Consider the following 25152-nt stretch of genomic DNA (forward strand, 5'->3'; position numbering starts at 1 on the left):
TGCTTTCTTGTTATACATGTTAGTGTGGCAAAGGTAACCCTACTTAGAGGTGAAAGTCATCACTTGTTGCACTTGATCCATTCCTAGGATTCCATCATGGATGGCCATTGATAGGACACAAACAATTGCATTTATGAGGTTCCCATCAGTCTCGAAGTGAAAATCACCCATTGTTGCTTTGGTCAAAATCTCCTTGTTGACTAGTTGGCTTTTGGTTTAGACTACACTAAGGTAGACACCTTAGGTAAAGCAATGATTGTGTGCTTCTACAATCAACTTGCAATTTGAAATGCCTACCTTGGAAACTAGCTTAGAGCTTCAATCAAAGAGAGCTATTGTTTGCCTCCTTAAAGCTCAATAGCTACGGGTATTTGAGCTCATTCTTCCTCTTCATTTGCAAAGAGCACATCAATCCTCCCCCTAGCTTCCCAATTAATACTCTTTATCTAGTGTCCATCTTGCACTTGTCATAGCTAGACAACTTGCACCTTTGCACTGTGCAGTCAAGTTGAATTATCCTTTACAAACACTCCCCTTACCCACCCGACAAACAATGGCATGAGGGTGTGGGCGTGGATATCCAAGGACAGTGTAAGCACTCGACAATAACCATAGAGACTAATGTTGAAGTGATGGTTGAGGTCGAAACTTCTCCTCTTGAGCATCCTAGCAGCAGTGGGTCCACCCTCTCCCCGTAGCACCTTACAATTTGGTTCACCCAAATAGAATGACAAATGTATGCCACTTGACACAAATTCTCATGAGGGTTGGTGCTGTTGTAGGACTTGTTCATAGATGCAAAAAAGAGACCGTGGTTACCCGCCTGCCCACATGCGGAGCAGTACGGGCGTTTCATCCACATAAGGGGCAAACGACAAGTGATACACATTCAGCTGTATCATGTCCTCAACCAGGAAACGTCCCTACCAGATGGACTAGCTATATTGGTTGTCAAAATTGTGATGACAGGGATACGCAACCCTTAAGCAACATCTCAGATCGGCCAAAAGGATGAAGGATACGCAACTCACAAGGCCATTTCTTCCTCTTGCTCAACACAAATATGTCGACTGTGTTTATGTGAGCGGCTGTGATTATGTGCTCAAGTTTGCACGCTGAACACCCACGAGGCCAAATTTCTTGAACGGCCTAATGTTCTCAAGCTATCTGAAAGTTCTTTCTGTGTTTTGTAATTTTTGTTTGCAGTTTTGTACTTTCTTGCGACGGGCTGATGAAGGAGGTGCAGACATTGCCCGCCCCTTTCTTCATGAGCGAGCGGCGTGCGTTGAAACGATGATTGCTTCAACACCTTTCTTGCCACGGGCTGATGAAGGGCCCGCCCTTTTCTTCATGAGTGAGCGGGTGCTTTGAAACGATGACTGCTTTCAACACCTTACAGCTGGACGAGGACCATCAAGACGCCCAGATACGAGAGAGCTCTTCTGGTTCTCTCTCTTATTCCACTTTGGATCCAATCCCTTCAGAAAAGACTAGTCTTCACACCTACAGGTGCTGCTGCAACAAAGAAAGAAGTGGAGGTGCAGATGAGAAAGAAGCGTCCACGAACACTTGTTCAAGATTCTCAATCCTATGCTGCCATCACGGCCTCAACTCTGACAAGCTCTCAGACAATTTCATGTCTAAGCAAGAAGTGTTGTGCTTTCTTAATCATGAGCTAGAGCAAGAGAGGACTGCTGCTGAGAGCGCCGCAAAGGAAGCAATTTCAATGATTGTGCGACTTCAGGCAGAAAAGGCAGCTCTCCAAATGGAAGCTAGACATTATCAAGAACTTTTGGAAGCCAGAGCTCTTTACAATGAAGCAACCATTTCCCAGCTTAAAGATGTCATTTCAAGCCAGGAAGCAGATAGACTTATCCTGGAAAGAGAGATTGATGAATGCAAGCAAGCTCTGCGCATATTCGCAAACTACATGCAGGATGAAGACAGACAAGTTGGCCATCTAGAAGGTAAGGACTGTTGCAAAATTTCTGAGGCTACTGCCAATGCTCCAACTGCCAGACAGGAAAAATTGGGTGCAGTTGCAAAACCACAGATTTGCAAGGGGCACTTCAGACCAATTCTGATGAAGGAAAATTATGATTCCAACAGTGTGCATTTTGTGGAAGGTGCAGAACAGATGCAGTCGGTTCCTTCTGGTGAATCTAAAGAAGAGGCCAAGACAAAACATGTGGTTTCTATTAGCAGTAGTAGTCCTGTACTCAATACGAGCGCAGAAGACATTGCTTCAGGAGCTTATGCAATGAGCCATGGCACATGCTCAGCAATGAGCGATCATCAACTTAGGAGTTTGAAGTCGGAAGTTGATAAGGTTGTACACAAAGAAAACTGGTTTGATGAGGTTGTTAGAGAGTGTTGGTTCGGGATTCTGATTCAGTTTTCCAACTTGCAAAATCAGATATGGTCCTTAGGCCTCTCAAAGATTGGAGCACATCATGCATGGGACAACTATCAAGGTTGTGGTCTGAATTACAAGGATGGTATACGTATAGATACTGGCTGGGAATCTTTGGCTGCTCCATGTTTGCAGGATCCCTTTCACACGAAAAAGTGCAGGTTCTTGAAAAGGTTCCTGCCCCAAGGTCTGGATGGTGGAGAGAATAAACTGCCTATGCTGTTGGATTCTTGTTTACATGTTTCTGGCTTGAGAAATGTGGGGAAAGGAGAGGGCATATCTTGTGCATCTTCCAAAGACTGTAATGAACTCCATCAACAAGAAAAGGCTGTCCTTAAGCACATTGACTCGTGGAGTGAAATAATGGCTATGATTGATAGTTGTCTTGTGAACCTGGAGGAGAGATTTGCAATGTTTCAAAGCAGATTGCATGCTCTTGAAGTTACCAAGAGGGCTATGGTAGATGCAGCAATCTTGATGAATGAAAACAAGTGGAAGATTCAAAATATCATGCTGAAGGCATCAAATATGTTAAAGGTAAAGTAATTTTAGTGTGAGTGCATCTTGTGGATTTTGAACTTTTTCTAAGGCATATGTTTCAAAAGAGTCATTTGCAGATTGGGTGCACTGTCAGGAGGAACAATTCCATTTGGCCATTAAGGAGTGATTGAACCTGCACAATACTACGTTGTTATTGAGTATGGTTTGTTGCTACCTCTCTTGACACTTGCCGCTTGTGTCGTTATCTACAAATTATCTTCTACAATGATATAAATAATTTGCCTTCAGACAAGACACAAGCCTATGTCGCACATGAGGCAACATAAGTAATAGAAATCTGACTCATCTCCAAGCCATAGAGCCTAACTAGCTCATCCTCGAGCCGGGGAGTGTGCATCTGCAATCTACTCCAGCCTGGCATGCTATAGTACCAGCCACACTTACTTCAGAAGGGTTTTCAGGCATGCAGTGCCTAGGGTGAAGGGTCAGCTTAGGGTCCTATTTAGAGGATTCTATAAGCATCCTAGTCTAAAGGTCCGGTTAACACTAGTTGGAGACTCTTAGATGTCCTCATGTCTAGGGATGAAACACTTTCCCCATTTTTGGTTTTCTTTGTAATATCCGTTGTGATCCATGTGGAGACTCTATAGAAACCTTACGATTCCCAATTTGTATTTAGCTAGGATGATGCTTGATCCGATATTCAGAGTAAGAAGCCCTTTTGGAGTCCTTCACGCTTTGGTTAGGGACCAACTTGAATCGGGTGGCAATGGGCATATAGTATCCTTGAAGTTGGGAATCTTCTTAAGCAAAATTGTTCGTTCATCTGTTATAGACTCTCCTTAAGATGGCTGAGGATAAATGCTAAGTTATGAGGAAGATCCAATGTATATGTACTACTTATCTTCTTAAGTATTTAGGAATGGTCGACAATACCAAGAGGATAACTCTGAGCACTTGCAGGTGTACCACGTTTTTGAGTCCTTGGGAGCTCCGTGAGCGCAACAGATTTGACACACCTCGGAGAATGCAACTTTTGACCGTTCTTTAATCAATCATGTCTACACTTGATGATAAATTAAGGCTCGTCGACACCTCCTCCGCCTTCACAAATAGTGAGCACATTTGTTTCCTTTATCTTGGACACATCTTGTTTACTTGTTACTAGAATAGTGAACATCCTGCTTCCATCAATCTGATAGCAAGAACCATGAATGCATCATGCCCAAGCCATCCACCAGCGTCTCACGAATACATCAGTTTCTCAAGCTCTTTTTCAGCCTTGTACCAAAGACTTCCAACACATGTTGTCCAAGATACTCACCAGGCCAGCCAATTGTCAATTTAAAAGAATCAGTGCTCCAGGAACTCGGTTGGAGCAACAGTTTGCCCTTCCTTTGGCTCTCACGTGCCGAATCTGGCAGAAGCAAGTGAGAGGGGGGTCATACTTTATGGTTGTTACAAGCTTGGACACTCCAAGCGAGAAATCAATAGCAACACATGAACAGAAAGTTCAATATCATGGAACTTTAATAGAGAGAGCGAGAGTCGACATGGCACGGCGGAGTTCCGTGCCCAGAAGCACTGGCCCCAAAGATTGGGCGTCCCTTTCAATATTTCTTTATTATTGATCACATCAAGGTACAACTCCCGAGGGTCCTCTGTTCTCAGACTCTGCGTCGAGATGCTCTGCAGAGTGAGAGGCCCAAGGGCTGTTTTATTCTTACAAGGGATGCTGGAAAGCAGAGCCCTAAAAGCATCATATCAAAAGCACTTCAACCCAAAAGCATCTGATCCCAAAAGCTAGCGCTAAAGCTGCCACGTCATCAGCCTTGCGCAAATCACAAAAATCCGTACAGTTTGCCACGTGGCACTAGCAACGCAAAATGCAAAAATTCCATACGGCCTACTACGTCAGCTTTGTTAGACTTACACCACTATGCTGCTTCACTTACCCACTGCATTGTCTGGTTGCCCACTCCGGGCTGTCCGCCCACCTTTGTCCAGGCGCCCACATATATTTTCTCTATATCATTTTATGCTGGGACGTGGGGTTTTCCTATGCATTGCCCTACCTCCCCCTTGGGCACCTATATAGGGAGCCAGGGGGTACCCACTTACACAGTTTGACATACGTTGTATTTTCAGGTCTTGTGGTTGATGGTAGTCATGGGGGGGTTTGATTGCCCCCTCTTCCCTACACTTAGCGTTTGTGTTCTCTCTCTCTCTCTCTCTCTCTCTCTCTCTCTCTCTCACGCTTCCGCACACGCGCACTCTCACATGGTATCATTAGCTTCAGGCTCTTCATGGATTGGGTGCTACATGATCCGCATCAACTACTCCTTCCACAATGAGATTAGCCAGCGTTTCTGCAACCAGCCAGCGATCTCTCCAAGAGGGGGTGGCGCCATCTTCTGGACATTATTTCTCGCGACGGAATGCTCATGCTACGTCCGTTTTTTGCAAGAACCTACAGATCTGCTGATTTCTCCACTAGCGCTAGGGTTTGGGACCCTTTTCCTCGCCGGAAACTCCCGTCATCCATTCACGTTTTTGCTGCCCCTGCGTTTTTCTTGGGGAGCTGCGTTTTTGGACAACAAGGCAACGCTTGCTGCACAGAGGGGGAGCGTTGGGCCTTGCTCATTGGATCTTGCTTTCCTACATGGCTCGGCATCCGATGCCTTGCCGTCGAGATTCCTCTACATCTACTACAATTTTCAGCCATACTTCCACTGTTGTTTTTCGCTGTTTTCAGCCTGCTTTGGGCTACTTGGTGTTTGAGAGACGTCGTCATTACAAACATGATTCTAAGCATGCATACTATTTAAATTTGTGCACAATAAAAAGAGAATTAGTTTTATAAGAGAAAAACATTGGTCATTTAAAAGAAATTTGTACATTTGCTTACTCTAATGTAGCATTGACAAGGTTCATACTATCTGTAACAGACTTGGACACTCCAAGTCAAGAATCAACCGCGACAACACCAAATAACCACTTCCAAACAATTCACAAATCACAATAGATTTGCATTGGCCCAGCGGAGTTCCGTGCCTAGAGATATTGGCCCCAAAGACTGGCGCCCCTTTCGGTATTTCTTTTTGTATTGATCAATCATCAAAGTACAAGAGAGTGGTTAGGGTTTCACTCTCAGACTCTGCGTCTAGATGCTCTGAGAAGTGAGGCCCTCACCACTAATTTAAAGGTTACAAGGGATGCCCAAAAGCAGAGCCCCAAAAGCTTGAAAGCAAAAGCAGATTCTCTCTCTCTCTCTCAATGAGAGTCAGTAAAAAGCAAGCTTTTTAAAAAAAATAATATTCCGCCTCCGCGATTTTCGAAAATTAGGGTTTTTGGCAGAAATTAGGGTTTGCAGGAATTTTAGGGTTTCTGCTATCCGCCACGTCATCACTTTGTGACATACCCCCCTCTTGAAAGCATTGTAATCGATCGCGATTACACCTGCAAAACCGACAAAAGCCATAAACCGTCTTAGCAGACACTGACTTTTAGTGCCTACGTACTAGGAACACACATCTAGCACATGTACAAAATCGACAGTCACATCACATGACATTCAACATTCATTCGGATCTTAGACCATGATTTATCGGCAATGTAGCTAGCAATCACATCTAGGTCCAATCGGGACCTCATCGATGTCCGATTGACTAACCCCTATTGCAACCATGTCTATTCGAGATCAAGTAGACCAAAATGCTGCAGTCATTTCGTCTATCAGTTCCTGCACTCACAAGAAGTCAAGAACAAATCAGTATCATAATCAGGAATTCCATTTCATAAAGTCATCCAGCAGAATACTGTCAGCTCTCAGTATCCCTGAAGCTCAAAGAGACATCAGTGACTTTAGTATCAAAATCAAGGCATCTGTTGACAAAGGAGTGGAGTGACTCCCCTCTTGTGCATCCCACTGCACTAGATCTCCGGCCAAGCTGAATTCTGGGTTCCATTTGGAGTAGACTATGCTAAACCAAAACATCGAGGTAAAGTTTCACAATCCGAGGAGTATCTGCTAGGTCCTCCTCCTCCATCCACTTCGCATCAAATGCAGGAAAGTTCTTGAACTAAACCAAGAACCGCCTTCGGACTTTACCTTTCTTTGTATCATTATGTGCCAAAATCTGTTCAGGAACAACGATCTCCTCGTTTTCTTCCAATGCGGGTTGCTCATCAGGCTCCCCATCATCAGGCACATCACCCTTAACAAGGTTCAAGAGACTCACATGCAATGCATTGTGAATCTTCCAAGTATCTGGCAGTTTCAATCGGAAGGAGACATCATTTATCTTTTCAGTAATCTGGAAAGTATCACATACTAAGCTTTGGAAAAAGCCTCTCCTTTCCCTTTTTCTTTCGCAGGCGTGCCTTCTCAAAAGTAAGAGCACCCAATCATCCTCCTTCAATTTCAAGTGGTGACGATGGCGATCCGCTGCCTTTTTCTGTCGTTCTTGAGACTCCTGTAAAGTCTCGCGAACCTTGGCAAAAGCCGCATCCAAATCTCGCGAATATTCATCCACTTCCAATATCTAATCTTTCGTGCTCAGGAAGGATGGAACCTTCGCAGCACTTTCAACAATCTCACATGGCGTCTTCCCCGTCTAAGAATGTATCGTGTTATTGTAGGCAAATTCCACCAAAGGTAAGTTCTTTTCCCATTGAGTCTTCTGATCCGAGATCCAAGACTTGAATAAATCTAAAATCACTGAATTGGCAATCTCAAATTGCCCGTCAGTCTGCAAGTGGAACGATGACGAGAACTACAATTGCGTGCCAATGTTCTCCCAAATTGCCTTCCAAAACCAACTCATAAATCTGGGGTCTCTATCGGAGAGAATCGTCTCAGACGTGCCATGTAATCGGAAAATCATCGTGATCATTCTGTATTCTCGGGAGATCAAAAAAATGAAATCCATTTCAATATTTTCCCAGGGGCGGGTGGATATGGGTAAAGGCTGTAACAATCCCTGTGCTTTATGCCTTTCAAACTTGACCTTCTGGCATACCAAGCAACTGCGCACAAACTCTTCCACATCCTTCTTGAGTCTCCGCCAAAAGAAATATCTCTCTACCCCTATCATGGTGGTAGCAATGCCGCGGTGACCCGTAAAAGGTGGACAGTGGCAATCAGTCATAACCTTTTCCCTCAACGGCTGTGTAACGCACAACATAGTCTTTTTCATCAAGTAGCCTTTCTGAAGGGAGTATCCCGCTACTGTCTCCCCATCCCGTATCCGTGTGAAAATCTGCAAAATCTGTATCTGTGGCATACTGATCGACCATATCCTCGAAGCTCCTATGATGTATCGCGGAAATAGCCAGAACCAACGGTTTCCGAGACAAAGCATCTGCCACCACATTCTTCTGTCCCTGCACATGGACAATCTGGAAGTGAAACTGTGACAAGATGTTCGCCCACCGCATCTGCTTTTCCGAAAGCTGCTTCTGTGACAAGAAGTAGCGCCAACTCTGATGGTTTGTAAAGACAGTGAAATCCGCTCCGAGTAGGTAATGCCGCCACTAAGTAAGAGCATGGATAACCGCCAAAAGCTCTTTCTCATAGATCTGTGCTATCATCTCCGGCCTAGAGAACAAATGGCTCTTGTAAGCTATGACATGGCCTTCTTGCATCAAGACCGCACCCAGACTACGACCACAAGCATCACAATATACTTCAAATGACTTCTGCAAGTCCGGCAAAGTCAAAATAGGTCTCGTAGTCAATTTCTCTTTCAATGTCCGAAAGGCAGTCACCTCTGTGGGTCCCCACGAAAAAGGTACTCCTTTCTGTGTCAAGGTATGCAAAGGGGAAGCAACCTCTGCAAACTTTCGTATGAACCGCCTGTAGTACGAACACAGTCCCAAGAAGCTTCTAGCTTCATGGACATTCCTCAAATCGGGCCAATCACGAATAGTCTCTATCTTGGCCGGGTTCATTTGCATTCCTGCTGCTGACACAATGTGTCCCAAAAAGTGTATCTCTGGTAGGAAAAAATTCACTTTTCTTTGCATTAATCACTAACGTGTGATCTCGTAATGCCTGAAAGACTTGAAGCAGATGATCTCTGTGTTCTGTCTCATTCTTGGAGAAAACAATGATGTCGTCAAAGAAAGTGCCAACAAATAGCTTGTACTCTCGAAAAATCCTATCCATCATCCGGTTAAATGTCGCAGGAGCATTGGTTAAGCCAAAAGGCATCACCAAAAACTCAAATAACCTAAAAGTCGTTCGAAAAGCTGTCTTGTAGACGTCTCCCGGCGCTATTCTGATCTGATGATATCCACTCTTCAAGTCAATCCTGCTAAAGCACGAGGATCCCTGTAACCTGTCGAGTATATCATCGATCCTAGGAATCGGAAATCTGTTTTTGATGGTGATTTTGTTGAGAGATCTATAATCGATGCACATTCTCCAAGATCCGTCTTTCTTCAAAACCAACAACACTGGAGAGCAATACGTTGAAGTAGTAGGTTGGACAAGACCCTTTTCCAAGAGGGGTCTTTCACTTGGTTCATAATCTCTTCATTCTGTGCTCGGCTCACACGGTAGGGTGGCCGGTTCAGTGGCGTGCTTCTAGGTATCAGATCAATGGTTTGATCTTCAGGCCCTCTGAAAAGCAATCGGCATGAGTGTGGAGAAAAATCTTGGCGTTCTTTTGATCAGGTCAAAACATATTCTACCTTTATCCAGCGTTCAGTTCTCTTCCAAAAGAATGAGTAAGAAATTGAAGTTCATCAAGTACAATCTCTAAGCCCTTCATTTATCAAAGTCGCTTTCTCGGCCCGGTAGTCAACCACGGCGTAGTTCTTGTGGTACCAAGGGATCCTGAGTAGAACGTCACTCGTGTGCCCTGAACACCCCTGTCATAGCAAACGAAGTTTGCCAATGCTCGGTGTAATGGCAACATCCCATCCGGGTGCCAGTCGAACTACCTCCGCCTGTGGCGTCAGTCTGTCGGGCGTAGTTCCAAATCGAGCCGCCAATTCCAAGTGAAAAGAAGTTGGCCTTGGCTCCTTCAAAAGGGCTTCCTGATCCTTCACTTTGTCCCAAAAGCGGCAAAGTTTGTACTTTTATCATTAGATTCGGTGCAGGTTCCACGCCATGTGGTACCAGTTCTGCTTTTCTATCTGCCTTTTTTGCCACATTCCTCAACTGCTCTCGAACTCTCAGACCTGTCGTCGTCTTTATCATTCTGTTCTTTCTGTGCCTTATTAGGGCACTTCGCGGAGATATGTCCATGTTCCCCGCATCCAAAGCACTTCCCCTCTCTGATGAAGCGAGCTCTCTCCTTAGGAGTAAGCTTGGGTCGTGCATCCTTCTTCGCTGGGTTGCTCTTTTTCTTTTTACTTTCATTCCCAGAAGTCTGTTCGGCTTGTTGTGTCATGGCCTCATCTGTGGGGTAGGTCAAACTGCCAGAGAGAATGGCAAAGCCCCGCTTCGCATGACTTATCAACTCCTGAATAGAAGTTGACTTCTGTTCCAAGCAGTGATCTCGGATCTCTGTAGGTAGACCCAAGGTAAATCGCTCAATCTGTTCTCTGAACGAGATCTTCTTGAATGAAGAGGCGGGTACAAAAGAGCTCGAGAATCTTTCGCAGTAAGTATTTACTGTATCGCTCTTGGTCATCCGAAGATGGTTCCAAGCAGCTCGTATATCTCGCTCAAACTCTTGAGTCAACCAAGAAGAAATAAAAAGCCTCTTGAATTTCAGCCATGTAACTGGCACAGTCTTGCTTAATAGAAGCGTGGACCACCAAGTGCGAGCATTCCCCTTACAATAAGAGGCAGCTCTCCGAATCTTGGAGTGCTTTGAATAGCGTCCTCCCATGAAAGCGATGTCAAACTGCTGTATAAAAGACAAAGCCTTCGAAGCATCTCAGTATCCTCAAAAAGTATCAAACTTGATCGAGTGGCCACCTTCTTTAAACTCTCGGACTTTCTTGCTTTCATCTTCGAGAAAGTCATACTGGTTGGCTTTGTAAAAATTCTTCTTGTTCGCATAAAACTTTCCGTCATCGGAATCTGAGCTGTCTGTAGACGAGTCCTCAGTAGAACTGTCAGTCTCTGGGCGAGATGTAGCCTTCTTTGCCATTTTCTTACCCTTTCCGAAGCTTTGTTTCTTGCTTCGCTTTTTGCTTTTCCTGTCTTCTTCGCTCGAGTCTGAAGAGCTAGAAGAACTGGGTAGGCCTTCAAACTTGACGCGCTTCTTCAGTTTCTTTGCCTTGTCAAATGTCGATCGACGACCCAAATATCCCGGGAAGTCAGTGTCTTTCTTCTGCTTTTTTCCGTGCTTTTTGTCCTTCTTTTGCACGTCGAAAAGCTGAGCAATCCGTGCATCAACCACGTTCTCCAGTCTCACGAAGGGAAGGGTAACACATAGCCTATTGTCGTGGAGAAGATAACCATCGTGCAAGGTGAATGGTTCCTCTTTCTTCCCCAAAGCGAGGGCTGACATCATGTCTTTAAAGTGAGGGTCAGTAGCTTACTCATCTATCATAGAAGATAAATCATTGTGAGTAGCTGTAGACACCACATTAACTTCTGGTCGTTGGGAAAGTGCATCGGCCACTTGATTGTGCTTACCAGCAATGTGAGCAATATGAAAATTAAATTGCGAAAGAAAAGTTGCCCACCTCATTTGTTTGTTAGAGAGTTTGGTTTGCGTCATGAAATACTTGGGACTTTGGTGATTGGTTTGTAGAATGAATGGAGTCCCCAATAAGTAGTGCTTCCATGTGTCTAGGGCATGTAGAACAGCTAAAAGTTATTTCTCATAAATGCCCAAGACTCGTTCATCAGTATTGAGCCTTCGGCTCTCATATGCTATGGCATGCCCTTCTTGAAGCAAAACTGCTCCAAGGCAATCACCACAAGTATCACATTGGACCTCAAATGGTTTTAAGAGATCGAGAAGCATGAGGACTGGTTGAGAGGTAAGCTTCTCCTTGAGCTTGTCAAAAGCATTTTGCTCTTTAGCAGTCCATACATACTTAACATTCTTCTTAGTTAAGTCATGTAGTGGTCCTGCTACTTGAGAGAATTTTGCTATGAAGCGTCTATAGTATGCGCACATATCAATAAAGCTTCTTAGCTCATGTAGATTCCTTGGATTAGGCCATATTTATTACCTCTTAACTTCGATAGATCCATACGGATACCATCTTGAGAGATAATATGACCTAGGTATTGAATCTCTTGAAGGAAAAATTCGCTTTTCTTTTGGTTGGAAAAAGCTTATTCTCCCTCAATGCTTGAAAAATCACTTGGAGATGTTGCTTATGTTCCTCCAAAGACTCGGAGTAGATGATGATATCATCAAAGAACACTTCAGTGAATTTGTGGTAAGGTCTAATTTTTTTTTCCCATTAGACGATTGAACGTAGGTGGTGCATTAGTCAAGCCAAAAGGCATGACTAGATATTCATAAAGACCAAACATTGTGCGAAACGCGGTTTTTAGGATATCTTCATCCACTATCCTTATTTGATGATAGCCACTTTTAAGGTCAATCCTACTGAAGTAGATAGAGCCTTGTAGCTTATTAAACAGATCTTCTACCCGAGGCACGGGAAATCTTTTTTTGATAGTGATATGGTTAGTGCTCGATAGTCCACACACATACGGTATGTACCATCTTCCTTTTGCACTAAAAGGACTGGAGCACAAAAGGGAGAGGAACTAGGCCTCACCATCCCTTTGTCTACCAATTCCTGTACTTGCCTCATGATCTCCTCTTGTGGAGCTTGTGAGACTCGATAAGGAGGCTTGTTAGGTAGTGAGCTTCCTGGAAGGAGCTCAATGCGATGGTAATCATCCCCTCGTTTTGGAGGTAAGTCCATAGGGATATCATCGATGAATACATCTTGAAATCCTTTTAGAAAATTAAACAAGTCTAACTCTTCTTGATTCCTACCATTTACATTTGATGAAACATTAGGATCTTTTAGAGACTCTTTGACAAAAATCATGTACGTAGAAACTGAGCTCTTCATTGATTTATCAAAAGCAGGAGAATTTACAAGTGGAATGGTGCAACCACGCTCACTAGCATCTATATACATGTTCTTTCCCCTGTAGGTGAAGTAGATTCTCCTTATGGAAACATCATTATTAGCACCTTCATGTGCAAAATCAAAGCTATCAATGTTCATTCTACTCTCTTGGTTATTGTCAACCATGTTAACAAAATTTATGTATGTACTTAGTGTATGCTTTGGCAATTCAAAACTTTAGTTGTCACTCCTCTTAGCCTTTGAAAATCGGCGCTTAAGTATCTACACCCACAGCTCGAAGTGGTTAATTATAGAGAGTAGTGGAGTAAGTCTAACATAGCAGAGTTGCCGAGGGCCAGCTCCTTTCGGACTTCTTATGGCTCAATAATGGTAAAGCCGTAGGCAAGTCTAAAAACTTAAAAGACTCCATTATTAAGGCCAAAGCTCCCGAGGTGTGTACCATATCCCACATAGTGGGCTCAACAAAGCCGATAATAGATCCCAGTTCCACTTACCCTAATATAATTAACAACACCAACCATTCATAGGCTACTTAAGGGCCTCTCTTTTTAAGCAAGAAAAGTGAACCAAATGCGCTGATACCAATGTAATGGAGTTGGCCTATTTAACTTGAGAGTAGCGGAAATTAATGAGAGTATTTTTGAGAAATTACTTTGTGAGCATAGCGGGTGAACATAATTGAAGATAGCAACATAATCATAGCAATCAGTTAACTTGGCATGAACAATACTTTTGCAAGAGAGAGAATTTAAAGAACATGACAACAGTTGAGGACCGGATTTATGTGGAGCTGGTCCCCCCTTCAATAGACATTTGTATTATGATTTCTCCCAATAAAAGACAGACTTGTTACAATACAATCTTTGTGTTCCTTGTGACCTAGGTGATGCAATGAAGATGGAAAGCTTCATGCATCACAAGCATAACATAAACTTTGAAGAAAGCTTTAACTATCCTAAGCCTCAGTCCAAAGACCTCAAACACCTTCGAAGGTGGAGAGAGCTAGCAGGGAATGAGGGTAGGGAAGAGGAAGAAGAAACATTTCATGGGAGAAAGAATTAGTTCCTCACTTATCAACCTTAATCATCCTGCAGGACAAGCACCTTAATCAAGCACGACAAGTACCTCAAGCATGACAAGCACCTCAAGCACCTTAATCAAGCACGACAAGTATCTCAAGCATGACAAGCACCTCAATCAGGACAAGCACCTCGAGCTTGGGTCGGGTTACCTCAAGCTCAGCCCTATCTTAGGTCAAAGGACTTTAAACACTAACCTTTGGAGGTCTTTAATGAAGCTAACCCTAAGGTCTTCTAAGCTCCATTGGTAGCCTTGCTCTTTGATAGACCATCTCTTATTTGGGCCCCTTTATTATTGAGCCCGTGTCGAGATAGATCTATAAGCACATGTTTATATCTTAACCCTTGTTCCCGTTTATCTCCCATATCAGTGATCAATTTAATACGAGAAAATCATTTGGGTTGGTTAGATATTAGATTTTATGATAGGAACTTTGCTGACCCCTACAGGCTTTGCAAAAGAAAGAGGTCACTTTCAAATGGACACAAAGAGATTTCAGCTTTTAATCTCTTAAAGAAAAAGATGACTTCGGATCCAATAATTGTTTTACCAGATCTCAGGAAGTCATTTGTGGTCGAGAGCGATGCGTGTGGTAATAGTATTGGGATAGTGTTAATGCAGGATGGTCGGGTAGTAGATGATGAAAGCAGAATCTTACAAGGACCCTATGCAAATCTATGAGAAAGAGCTACTGATCGTGATTCATGCAGTTTCGAGTTGAAAACACAACCTGCTAGGTGCTGATTTTGTTGTCCAGACAGATTATCAGACCTTGCGATATTTTTTGACAGAATCAAAGTTATCCAAAAAGCATATGCGATAGGCAAACATTCTCTCTATGTTCCACTTTCAGATTGTGCATGTGGAAGGCAAGAAGAATGTTGTGGCTGATGCGTTATCAAGAAAGCCACAAATTTTAGCTGTGTCAATTCCTTATCATCATGAGCTTGATGACATGAAAGAACAATATGCTACTGCTGAAGATTTGCAAGGATCTTTGAACAGTTGCAAGATGGGCAACGTCATGAGCTCTATCTCCTCAGGGACGATTTTATCATTAAGTATGGTAGACTATGTGTCACTAGGTCATTGCGACATATAGCTATGGTAGAAAGCCATGTCCCACCGTATGCAGGGCATTGTGGTATAGATGTGATAATGAAAGCGATCGAGACATTCTTTTATTGGCCTACTTTGAGGAGATGTGGATGCCTTTGTGTGAGCATGCGTGAAGTTTGACAGGCAAAAGCACCAGGGTTGTTACAGTCACTGTCGATTCCAGATAAGCCATGGGAGAGTATTCCTATGGATTTTATCTTTGACCTTCCAAGAACGCTGATAGAGAATGATGGTATATGGGCCATTATTTGCAGGTTTAGCAAGCATGCCCATTTTATTTTTGTTAGGAAAAAAGATAAAATCTGATCAGATGGCACGGTTATTCATGTACAATTTGTTTAAGTACTATGGTATGCCACAATCTATTGTCAGTGATCGTGATCCTCGTATGACGAGCCTATTTCGGAGAGGCTTGTTTGAAAACATGGACATTACGCTCAAGTTTTCTTCCTCATTTCATCCACAAACTGATGGACATTCTTAGATTTGATGAAATGTTGTGTGTCAGATAATAAGGGCAAGTGGGAATAATATATACCTATGCTTGAGTATGCATACTATAATACGGTGCATTCGTCAACAAGCAAGGCATCTTTTGAAATTTTTGAGGGTGGCAAAAAGGTTCTTTCCATTTTGCACATGAAGGAAAAGATTTTTGAAGCAGATCAATAGGTTGAGAACATGGATGAAATTGTTGTTTTCACCTGGTGATTGGGTTCTTTTGCGGTTTGAAAAGGCAAGGTTAAAGAAAATGAAGGGCAAGGAAAGGTTGTTTTCTAAGCTCAGCATGCGCTATTATGTGCCTTTTCAAGTACTTGACAAGATCAACGATGTTGCTTATAGGCTAAAATTGCCCGACACTTAGAAGATTCATAATGCGTTTTACGTGAGTCTTCTAAGACCCTTCGTGGGTGATGTGGCAGATGAGGATCGACCAAAATTTGAGGAACTTGATGAGAGCTTGGTACCTTAGCAGATTTTGGCACATAAGGAAAGAAAAGTTAAGGGAAAGTTGCACGCTGGTATCTGGTGAAGTTCAAGAACTATCCACGTATGAATGCAAAGTGGATGGAAGAGAACGACCTGCTAGAGTCACCGAATGCATTGCAGCTTTACCTTTAGGCCTTTGGGTTACAACCTACGTATGCCCCAACTCAACGTGCTCAAAAGAGGGTTGATGATGGAGCTAGCACATCAAATGTATATACGGATATAGTGCCATAGAACTTAGAAGTGTAATTCTATATTAGACAGAAATGACAAAAGTATGAAGGTTTCATTAAGTTATTTGTATCTATATTTTATGGCCTTTCCTGCGGATCCATGTGATGATAAAAGGGTGCTAATCACACTAAATCATCTATGGCATGTATATTTGGCATGCAATCGAGGATGTTTGCGATTTCAAGAGGGGGGTATGTCACAAGGCTTTGGCAACCACTAACCTTAGTTGTTGGTTTCTTTCCCATGATTTTTATTTAATTTTTGGGACCCTCTTTTTGAAGTCACAAGGCTGAACATTGTATGGCTAGTGTGAAATGGGCGATGGCCAACAGTTTCACCTGCAGTAGTGAAGGTCAAGTCTCCACGAGTTGGAGGGCCAATCGGCACTGAAATCCGAGCTGGAAAAGGATGTCTAGGCTCATTTCAAAGTCACTTGGGCCCCACGCGACACTTTATAAGCTGGTGGGTACTAGGAATTCAACTCAAAAAAGCAAATGGGACACATGGCAGCACCAGATCAGTTTGCCAGACTCAACATAAACAAGGGGTGCCCAACATCGATCTAGGAGAGTGGAGTGGCTGATTTTGACTCATTGTGAACTCCAGTGTGTGTGATTAGTGGGTGTAGGTGATCACAGCTTTAATGAAAAGCTTGCCTTCTCCCTTGCTCTATGTAGCACGATGATTCTGCTCTCGCGGACCTGTCTCCCCCTTTGAATAGAGAAACATAATGCCCAGCTCAAGGGCTTTTCATTTGTATGTACAATTGTGTGGGTTCATGCGCATTTGCCACTGGTACTGGATTAGTTAAATGCTAACCTCCCGTAGGTACATGCAAACTCGGATAGATTTAACGCAAGAAATCTCATCCAATTCAAAGGGCAAGTAGCCATACAGGTGCGGGCGCTCGAGGGCTTGCTACGGATGCGATCGGTAGGCGAAACAGAACAAGAATTACAGCTTGCTGTGTATTTTCATATGTTAAGGGTTTTGACACTTTTTTTGATCCCTAATACCCCTAGGAGCTTCGGGGAAACTAGGGGATCGTTGTACAGGTGTTCTGGTGAATTTTTGGGGCTAAAAACAGAGAGTTCAGCGTGCTGTAATTTCTCGATAGGTTTGGAAAAGTGCTCAAATGCGTTGGGAAAGTCACCTTTTGCTTGAGGATTTGTCTGTGAAGCCTCCTACTGTAGTTATGCTACTGAAATTGGGCTAGAGTAGGTCATTTTCAGCCCGTTAAAAGTGGGACAGCTTGTAGGAATTTAAAGGTTTTCTCCAAATTTTGGATAAAGAAATACCGAAAGGGACGCTAACCTTTGGGGCCAACGCAATGTCATTGTGTGCCAAGCTGTGGTTTGTTTGAAGTGTTAGTTCCAGTCACAGGTTAACTTGAGTATTTGATTTGTGTCGTAAATCCAATTGAAGATTCGGGTGAAAGCTAAAGTCTAATGCCCTCTAGCGAGTCTACGGGTGGTTTCAAAAATCACCATCAAGAACAGGTTTCCGATACCCAAGATCGATGATATACTGGACATGCTACAGGGTTTTACATGTTTTAGCAAAATCAACCTGAAAAGTGGCTATCATCAGATTAGGATTGCTCCTGGAGATGTATACAAGACCGCGTTCTGGACGTCCTTAGGATTGTACAAGTCTCACGAATGCGGGCAAGAGCAGTTTTGTGAAGCAATAAGGAGCAACCCACTATAGTCTTGTCTTTACAAAGGAGGAGTATCGTGCTGCTTCTTGTGCTACATTCCAGTCTGTTTGTGTGAGGTGATTGTTTTTGAAGACCACTGGCGATGACCATGAATTACTTGGAACAATGAGAGTTGTATAGGTGTTACATGCCAGGATGAAGCATATAGAGTGAAAATATCACTCTTGATGGTATTGTTCAACTTGTGGACTATTCTTGTTTATTGTTTGACTTAAGAGAATGTTGTTGTTATCTTCCCCAACCCTCTTCTTGAGAAGGCACTAAATCTTCACTCCAGCTCTTTTGGATTTGTACCACGTCCAAGAGCCAAGAGGGGGTATTAAGAAATTCACCTCCTATCTGGTATCATCTAGGAGCAGATTAGGGAGTTGGCTGTTTTGTGGCTGTGTGTCTCTATATGTGAGGTAGCGAGCCTTTTGAATATTTATCAGGTAGGTTGGCTAGAGGCGGATCCCTTCCTATTGGATCATTGCCTTTTCATGGCATTATAATAGTCCCCCCCCCCCCCCCCCCCCCCCCCCCCCCCCTTCTTCCCCCTTCCCCTATATAGGAGTTCAGGGACCCTAGAGCTAGCCCTTCCACACATTCTACTCATCAGAGTTGCCAGTGTTTTGGGTTTTGGGTTGATCTTTCTCTCCCACTCTCTTTCTCAACGTTTTTTCTCTCTCTACTGTCACCCACCACTATCTGCGATCTCTTTATCTCTGATCATCTCTCTTTCTCTTCTGTATCTTTTAGTACTTGCAGATTTAGAGGGACCCTCTCCACATACAGGCTGCCGACGACTGTTGCTGTACAAGCTTAGAGGGTTTCCCACTGTTTGGGGCCGATTCAGAGAGAAATCTGTCGCAATTTTTTTGAGTCTAGGTGGCTGTCCATATTCGGAGAGAGGTTTGTTAGCACCAATTGCTGCTGTGTTCATTATCTGATTCGCTTCTCCACTGCCACTTCGACAGAATGAGTACAACCATCATATGTGATACAACTGTTCAAAAGAAAATTGGAAGGAAGATGGTCTAAAACCAGGAAGGATACATTACCTACATTGGGTGTAACAATGGGGGACATCCCATGAACTGTTGCCTGGGTCTCTGCATTATGGTATCTATCTCCTTCATAGTAAAGAGGCTTGCAAGCCTCCCCTAATCTCTGGCAATGATATTTGTATCCTTCTCAGTAGGCAGTATCAGTGCAGTGATCTCCCCGAAAGTCTAGTTAGTCTTGAGCGCTGTATCAGGATGGGTGTGTCCATTCCACTAGTGTGCCCTGTGTGGCTACTGTAGCCTTGACTCTTTATTCTTGCCTGTCTGTTGTCACTCTGCAGATGGACTGCAGAGGGCTCCATATGCTGTGGGGCGAAGGGCATTGGCAGACTTCTGTTTCTTTGCAGCTGGACTCTGGAGTCTGGAGGACTACATATACTCTAATCCACTGCTTGGTATAAGATTGAGGGCAGGGAAAGGTAGGGGACATATCAATGTCCCTCTAGGAAGTGTTTTGGCACACTTATCGTCCTAATCGGAGATGTTTGAAGAGCCTTGCGGTGGAGCAGTACCTCTACAGCAGGAGATATAACTTCACAGCTACAGAACATTACTTTCTTGAAACCTTGTCAGTTCCAGATTTACCAACACATACATGGGTTTATCATAAGATTTGGGAAGGCTGTGAATCTCTTTTTGCTAAGAGATTTGACTCTGGCTGCTGGAGTAATGCAGCATTCTCATTGTTGATGCAGCTCTTCCTATGGGGCCAGTTACAACAGTGGGCTCTACAACAGGAGTTACACGACATGACAGCCAGAAATTGCTCCTTTTACTCTACTTAGGAAGGCTGTGTTGGCTCTTGATTTGTGATGATCACATCTACTAGCAAGGCGACTGATAAAGATCGATAGAACTAGGGAATTTCATTCGAGAAGACATCCTCAACCACCATAACTCATTGGACTCAAAATGACGAGATTTGAGGAGATAGCGTATAGCTGAGATACCACAAATTGTTGTAGAACAGAGTGGGAAATACCTTGCTCAGCATCCAACGCCTGAGATTCTGTCACAAATTGCTGACGTGTCAAGCTACTGAAGAATGGAGCCGATCCAGGTCAAGGGCTCAAACCCTATGTGAAGAAGTAGAAGCGGCATAAGAAGTTTTACCAACGTGAAAAGTCTTGCTGAGAGGCCTGTTTTTAAAGAGAAGTTCCCGCCAACTTATGGGACCCCGTCCGATGGGGCGCAAGTGACCCAAAGACATTAACGTAAAGCAAGCCCGCACACACACACACACACTCAATCATGGCTGTGATGAGGCAGCACTACGGAGTCCCGGATTTTGCACAGACAGAACTGTATGGAGTTTTAGATTTTACGCTGACATGCTGACGTGGTAGACCTGTACGGATTTCTGCGTTTTACGCTGATTGTTGACGTGGCAGAGCTATACGGATTTCTGTTTTTGCGATGGCAGTTTTTGGGCATCTGCTTTTGAACCAAATTCTTTTGAGTTGATAGCTTTTCATGTAAACCGCTTTTCATGCTGACGTAGTAGACCTGTACGGATTTCTGCGTTTTACGTTGATTGCTGACGTGGCAGAGCTGTACGGATTTCTGTTTTTGTGATGGGAGTTTTTGGGCATCTGCTTTTAAACCAAATGCTTTTGAGTTGATAGCTTTTCATGTAAACTACTTTTCATAGGCCAAGAGCCTTTAAATATGTGCAGAGGACTCATTCTTTGGCACTCTTTTGGGTGAAGGTGCAGAGCGTGAGTACCGGCATTGTATCAAGTTCAAGTAATATAAAGAAATACAGAAAGGGGCGCCAAATTTTGGGGCAATACTCTCTGCGGTGGAATTCCGCCACTCTGTGTCGCGCGTGTTCTCTCTCTCTCTCTCTCTCTCTCTCTCTCTCTCTCTCTTTCAGTTCAGTTGTTGTTGAAGTGCTAAAAGTCCTTTCAGTCTGTTCTTTTCCGTTGGCACATGGTGCCCGTCTCGTGACAGTGGTATCAAAGCTTTAGGCGTGTGCTTTTCTGAAAACATATCGGTCCCACTAAAGAGCAGACAGAGCAAAAACTGGCGCTTTCAAAGTCTACTGGAATTTTAAGAATTTTATTTGAAGTATCTTCAGTCCAGACCCCGGACTTATTAGTCACTCCCGCCCTTACTTCATCGCGCATCGGGGCGCTTCTGTCTTCATCGCTTCGTCTTACAGGGCATAAGCCATAAAGATCACTTGCAGAGAAGGATCAAAACTTCTTTTTCGAGCTGCCATTTCTCTCAGAGGCAGTGTCATGCAGTGGTGGATTTTTATAGCTACCAAGCTGGATGCTTGAAGGACTTGGCAAGCTTTTAAGAAAATCTTTGCCAGAAGTTATATGGTTTCTGACTTCTTCCTTCGTAGTGCAACTTCTGGTAGAGTGGGGTATCCTGAAATGCTTGCCATGGAAACCCTAGCACATTAATTTGAAATTTCTCGACATCTCTTAGTAGGTGTCTCTTCTTGAGCTGATAACCTTGGAGGTCCAGTGAGATTGCTATGTCTTGGGACTATCATTACCGCCACAGGGGGACAGTCTATCCAAGAGCTAATGGACCATGCTACAATCGGCTACGACCTTATAAAAGGTTCCTAACCCTAATTCTTAGTGCAGGTTTTAGGATGGAAAGTCATTCGACTTTTTGAGCTCGATTGATGTCGAGATTGCTTTTTTAGTTTGAATCTGTTTGAGAACTTGTTTGGTGATGCTATTTGGAATTTGTTTGAAATGGAAGGTATCTGTTTTGAACCTCTGTTTGACTCTAGTTTTAATACTAGTTTCAATGATGGGTGATTTTTACTTCCGGGTGTAGTAGTGAGAAATGACGTTTGAGAATGCTTGTTCATACTCATGGCCCGGACCCTTGTGGTTACTTGTGGGGGGATTATTGAATGTTTAAAAAGTGTTGTTTTTTAATTCATGGCCCGGACCTGGATGGTTATTTACGAGGGGAGTATTAAGAAGTCTGAGCAGTGGTTACTCTCAGCACCTCCAAACAATGCAGGCTATAGTCTGGGGGGCGTTTGGTTGTAAAAGGCCTCTATGTCTCCCGCCACAAACCTTGTTAGGTTATGCAGGAGGAGTGATGAGGGAGTCGTTGATATCTCTCGGCCCGGACTTTGTTAGGTTATGCGGGAGGAGTGTTCATCGGCGACTTTATGTTTCTATGTCTTGTAACATGCATATGTGAGCATTTGTGATGTGCCAACCACTGAATATTCCTTATTGGATGAGATTCTTTTGGGAAGCTAATGACCTTGGAAATCAAGAGTTCCTATCTAGAATGAGACTCCTTATTGGATGAGATACTTATGGGAAGTCAACGACCCAGGATATCAAGAGTTCCGATATGGAATGAGACTCCTTATTGGATGAGATTCTTCTGGGAAGCCAACAACCGAGGAAATCAAGAGCTCGGATTTGGAATGAGAAAACTAAAATTTTTGGAATGACCCTCAAAAAATTTTGAGCTAACTTGAGTTGTTTTGCAGATTTGTTGTAATTGCGGACAATTACTTTTTTTAAAGAAGGGAGGATGTCACAAATTACTGACATGTCAAGCTACTGAAGAACGGAGCCAACCTGCAGATCCCGGCTCAAGGGCCTAAACCCTAAGTGAAGAAGTAGAAGCAACATAAGAAGTTTTACCAACTTGCAAAGTCTTACCGAGCGGCCTATTTTTTAAGAGAAGTTCCCACCAACTTATGGGACCCCGTCCGATGGGGCGCAAGTGACCCAAAAACATTAAAGTAAAGCAAGCCCATACACACACACACTTGATTGCGTGGCTGTGATGACGTAGCAGCATTACGGAGTCCCGGATTTTGCATTGACAGAAATGTACGGATTTTCGGATTTTACGTTGACATGCTGATGTAGTAGATCTATACGGATTTCCGCGTTTACGCTGACTATTACGTGGTAGAGCTGTACGGATTTCTGTTTTTGCGTTGGCATTTTTTGGGCATCTGCTTTTGAACAAGATGCTTTTGAGTTGATAGCTTTTAAACTGCTTTTCATAGGCCAAGGGCCTTTAAATATGTGCAGAGGGCTCATTCTCTGGCACTCTTTTGGGTGAAGGTGTAGAGTGTGAGTCCTTGCATTGTGCTGAGTTCAAGTAATATAAAGAAATATAGAAAGGGGCACCAAGGTTTGGGGCCAATACTCTCTGGGGTGGGATTCCGCCACTTTGTGTCGCGCTGTTCTCTCTCTCTTTCAGTTCAGTTGTTGTTGAAGTGCTAAAAGTCTGTTCAGTCTGTTCTTTTCCGTTGGCACGTGGTGCCTGTCTCGTGACAGATTCTACACCGATGGAGTTTGATGGTTTTATTCCTCACTCATCTTTTTTGTTTTAATTAATCCACATAGTTATTTTGTTCATTGATTTCCCCCCAACAGAGGACTCATCCTTCAGAGTAGTGCATCTTATTGTATTTATTAAGTATCCATTGGGACATGATGATTATCTGTACAGGTTTTATTTCGATAAAGGGCCACTTTGACCTTTAGGATCTTTTTTTTTCTGGGGGGTGGGGGCGGTGGTGGTAATCGATCTCCATGACTCCGTGAGAAAATTGCTTGAGAGATTTTGAAGTAGTAGTAACACAAGTTTGTTATAGTATAGGTTGAAGAAGATTTGAAGCTTTGTCCCTACTTTTACTGGATTGGTCACTAATTACTTTACAGTTTGTTTTGTTTAGGAATTTTTGTTCCTTACAGGCTTGGGCTGTGACATTTTAGACATCTTGCACGAGTGAGTACCTGATGGTTTCTGTTTTCAATCACAAGAATATTAATGGACTTGTAATGGAACTTGAAGATTTTGTCATTACCTGACTGCATGTTTATGGAGATCCTATTCTCTGAATAAAGTTTAAACTGGTTTTTGTCATATCTTCTGTTTCAGACTTGTGATTTGCCTCACAAAAGCCTCAAATCTAGTAGAAGCAGACGCTGAATTGGACTCTCCTCAATCAAAGATTGATAAGGATAACACACTCGCAGCTAGTGAAGAAGGTTGTACACTAATCCAAGGGGATTCACCCCGAAGTTCAAGCTCCACGTTAAGTAAATTGGCATTTTTGTGGTCGTCTAGTTTAGAGTGCTTGAGCAATGAGAAATGCCGAGCGGAAACAGCATTTTCTGGGTGGGATCATGTCTGACTCCTCCTCAGGATTTGCAAGCAAGACAAATATCTACACTCGTATGGGATCGGGCCCAGCCTCCAGGGACCAGGGGTTCTATTGTTTCCTTTTCCTTACTATCTGTATTGTCCCAAGTTCCAAAATAGAAAAACTATACTTTGTTCTAGTGTACAGAAATATAAGGGGTGTTTCGCACACAGCAGGGTGGCGGTAGAGGTGACGGCATCTCCCTTGTCTTCTTACGGATGGAACCGCAGAACTCCGCGTCTTTTGGCAGAGCTACCTAGAGAGGGCGGGGATCTCTAGAGACCTTCAGCTGTGACGTGCGCAGCAGGGGTTACCCCCCCCCCCCCCCTGCTTTAGTGCGAAACGCCTTCAAGTACAAACAACCAAGCCTGATACTACTAGGGTTTTCAGAATGTTTGTAGGTTGCCGACCCAATTCGTGGGCGGGAGACATGATAATGTATTTCAAGTATCATACAAGCATGAGGCGCACCAGGTGCTTTATGTTGCGTTGTGTGATGCCGACCTAATTTCTTGTGTGTGGTTCAGCAAAGATTGGTAATGCTTTTCCAAGTTGGAAGGGCTGCAAAATGATTGAAATTTAGTGTCATGGCAACTCAAGGCTGAAGGCGTTATTGTTTGGTACCAAAAAGACGTAAGAATTGGATACGGCCAAATCAAAGATTGGTTGCTTTTATCGCTGATTGCCCTAAAAATAATAAGAAACGGAAACCTCCTCTTGTTGTTTTTTTAAAAATCTTTTCTTGTCATTTTCAAACCAAACCCGATATTCATGACTTGATACATTTTGGCTAACGCTACAAAGAATGTCAAGCTTCCTTGCTAAGTCGAGAGAAATAAGAATCACAAGCTGAGATCCTGCTACG

At 43.4% G+C, this 25152-nt stretch overlaps 1 protein-coding gene across 8 annotated transcripts; it reads left to right on the forward strand.

Moving 5' to 3' along the window:
• Positions 1–996: 996 nt before the first annotated feature.
• LOC147458745 (uncharacterized) lies at positions 997–24869 on the forward strand. 8 transcript variants are annotated; one of them, XM_086510181.1, is made up of 5 exons: positions 997–1080; positions 1207–1284; positions 1400–2950; positions 23817–23869; positions 24023–24869. In XM_086510181.1, the coding sequence occupies exons 1-5, from the start codon at positions 1012–1014 to the stop codon at positions 24276–24278; spliced, it is 2007 nt and encodes a 668-aa protein (XP_086366307.1). In that variant the 5' UTR covers positions 997–1011; the 3' UTR covers positions 24279–24869. The 8 variants fall into 8 exon arrangements, 4 of the variants coding, with proteins under 4 accessions (XP_086366307.1, XP_086366305.1, XP_086366306.1 ...); XR_015187793.1 differs by lacking the exon at positions 997–1080 and adding an exon at positions 3031–3111 and having other exon boundaries at positions 1087–2950; positions 24023–24105; XR_015187795.1 differs by lacking the exon at positions 997–1080 and adding an exon at positions 3048–3111 and having other exon boundaries at positions 1087–2950; positions 24023–24105.
• Positions 24870–25152: the final 283 nt, after the last annotated feature.

Source organism: Adiantum capillus-veneris, chromosome 4, assembly GCF_014529385.1.
Source record: "Adiantum capillus-veneris isolate H3 chromosome 4, ASM1452938v2, whole genome shotgun sequence".
NCBI classification, from domain to species: domain Eukaryota; kingdom Viridiplantae; phylum Streptophyta; class Polypodiopsida; order Polypodiales; family Pteridaceae; genus Adiantum; species Adiantum capillus-veneris.

Coding starts and splice junctions, on each gene's coding strand:
- LOC147458745 (XM_086510181.1), top strand. CDS start 1,012: ATGAAGGATACGCAACTCACAAGGCCATTTCTTCCTCTTGCTCAACAC. Junction 1,081..1,206: donor AATATGTCGACTGTGTTTAT/GTGAGCGGCTGT, acceptor TTTTGTTTGCAG/TTTTGTACTTTCTTGCGACG. Junction 2,951..23,816: donor AGGCATCAAATATGTTAAAG/GTAAAGTAATTT, acceptor TGTTTTGTTTAG/GAATTTTTGTTCCTTACAGG.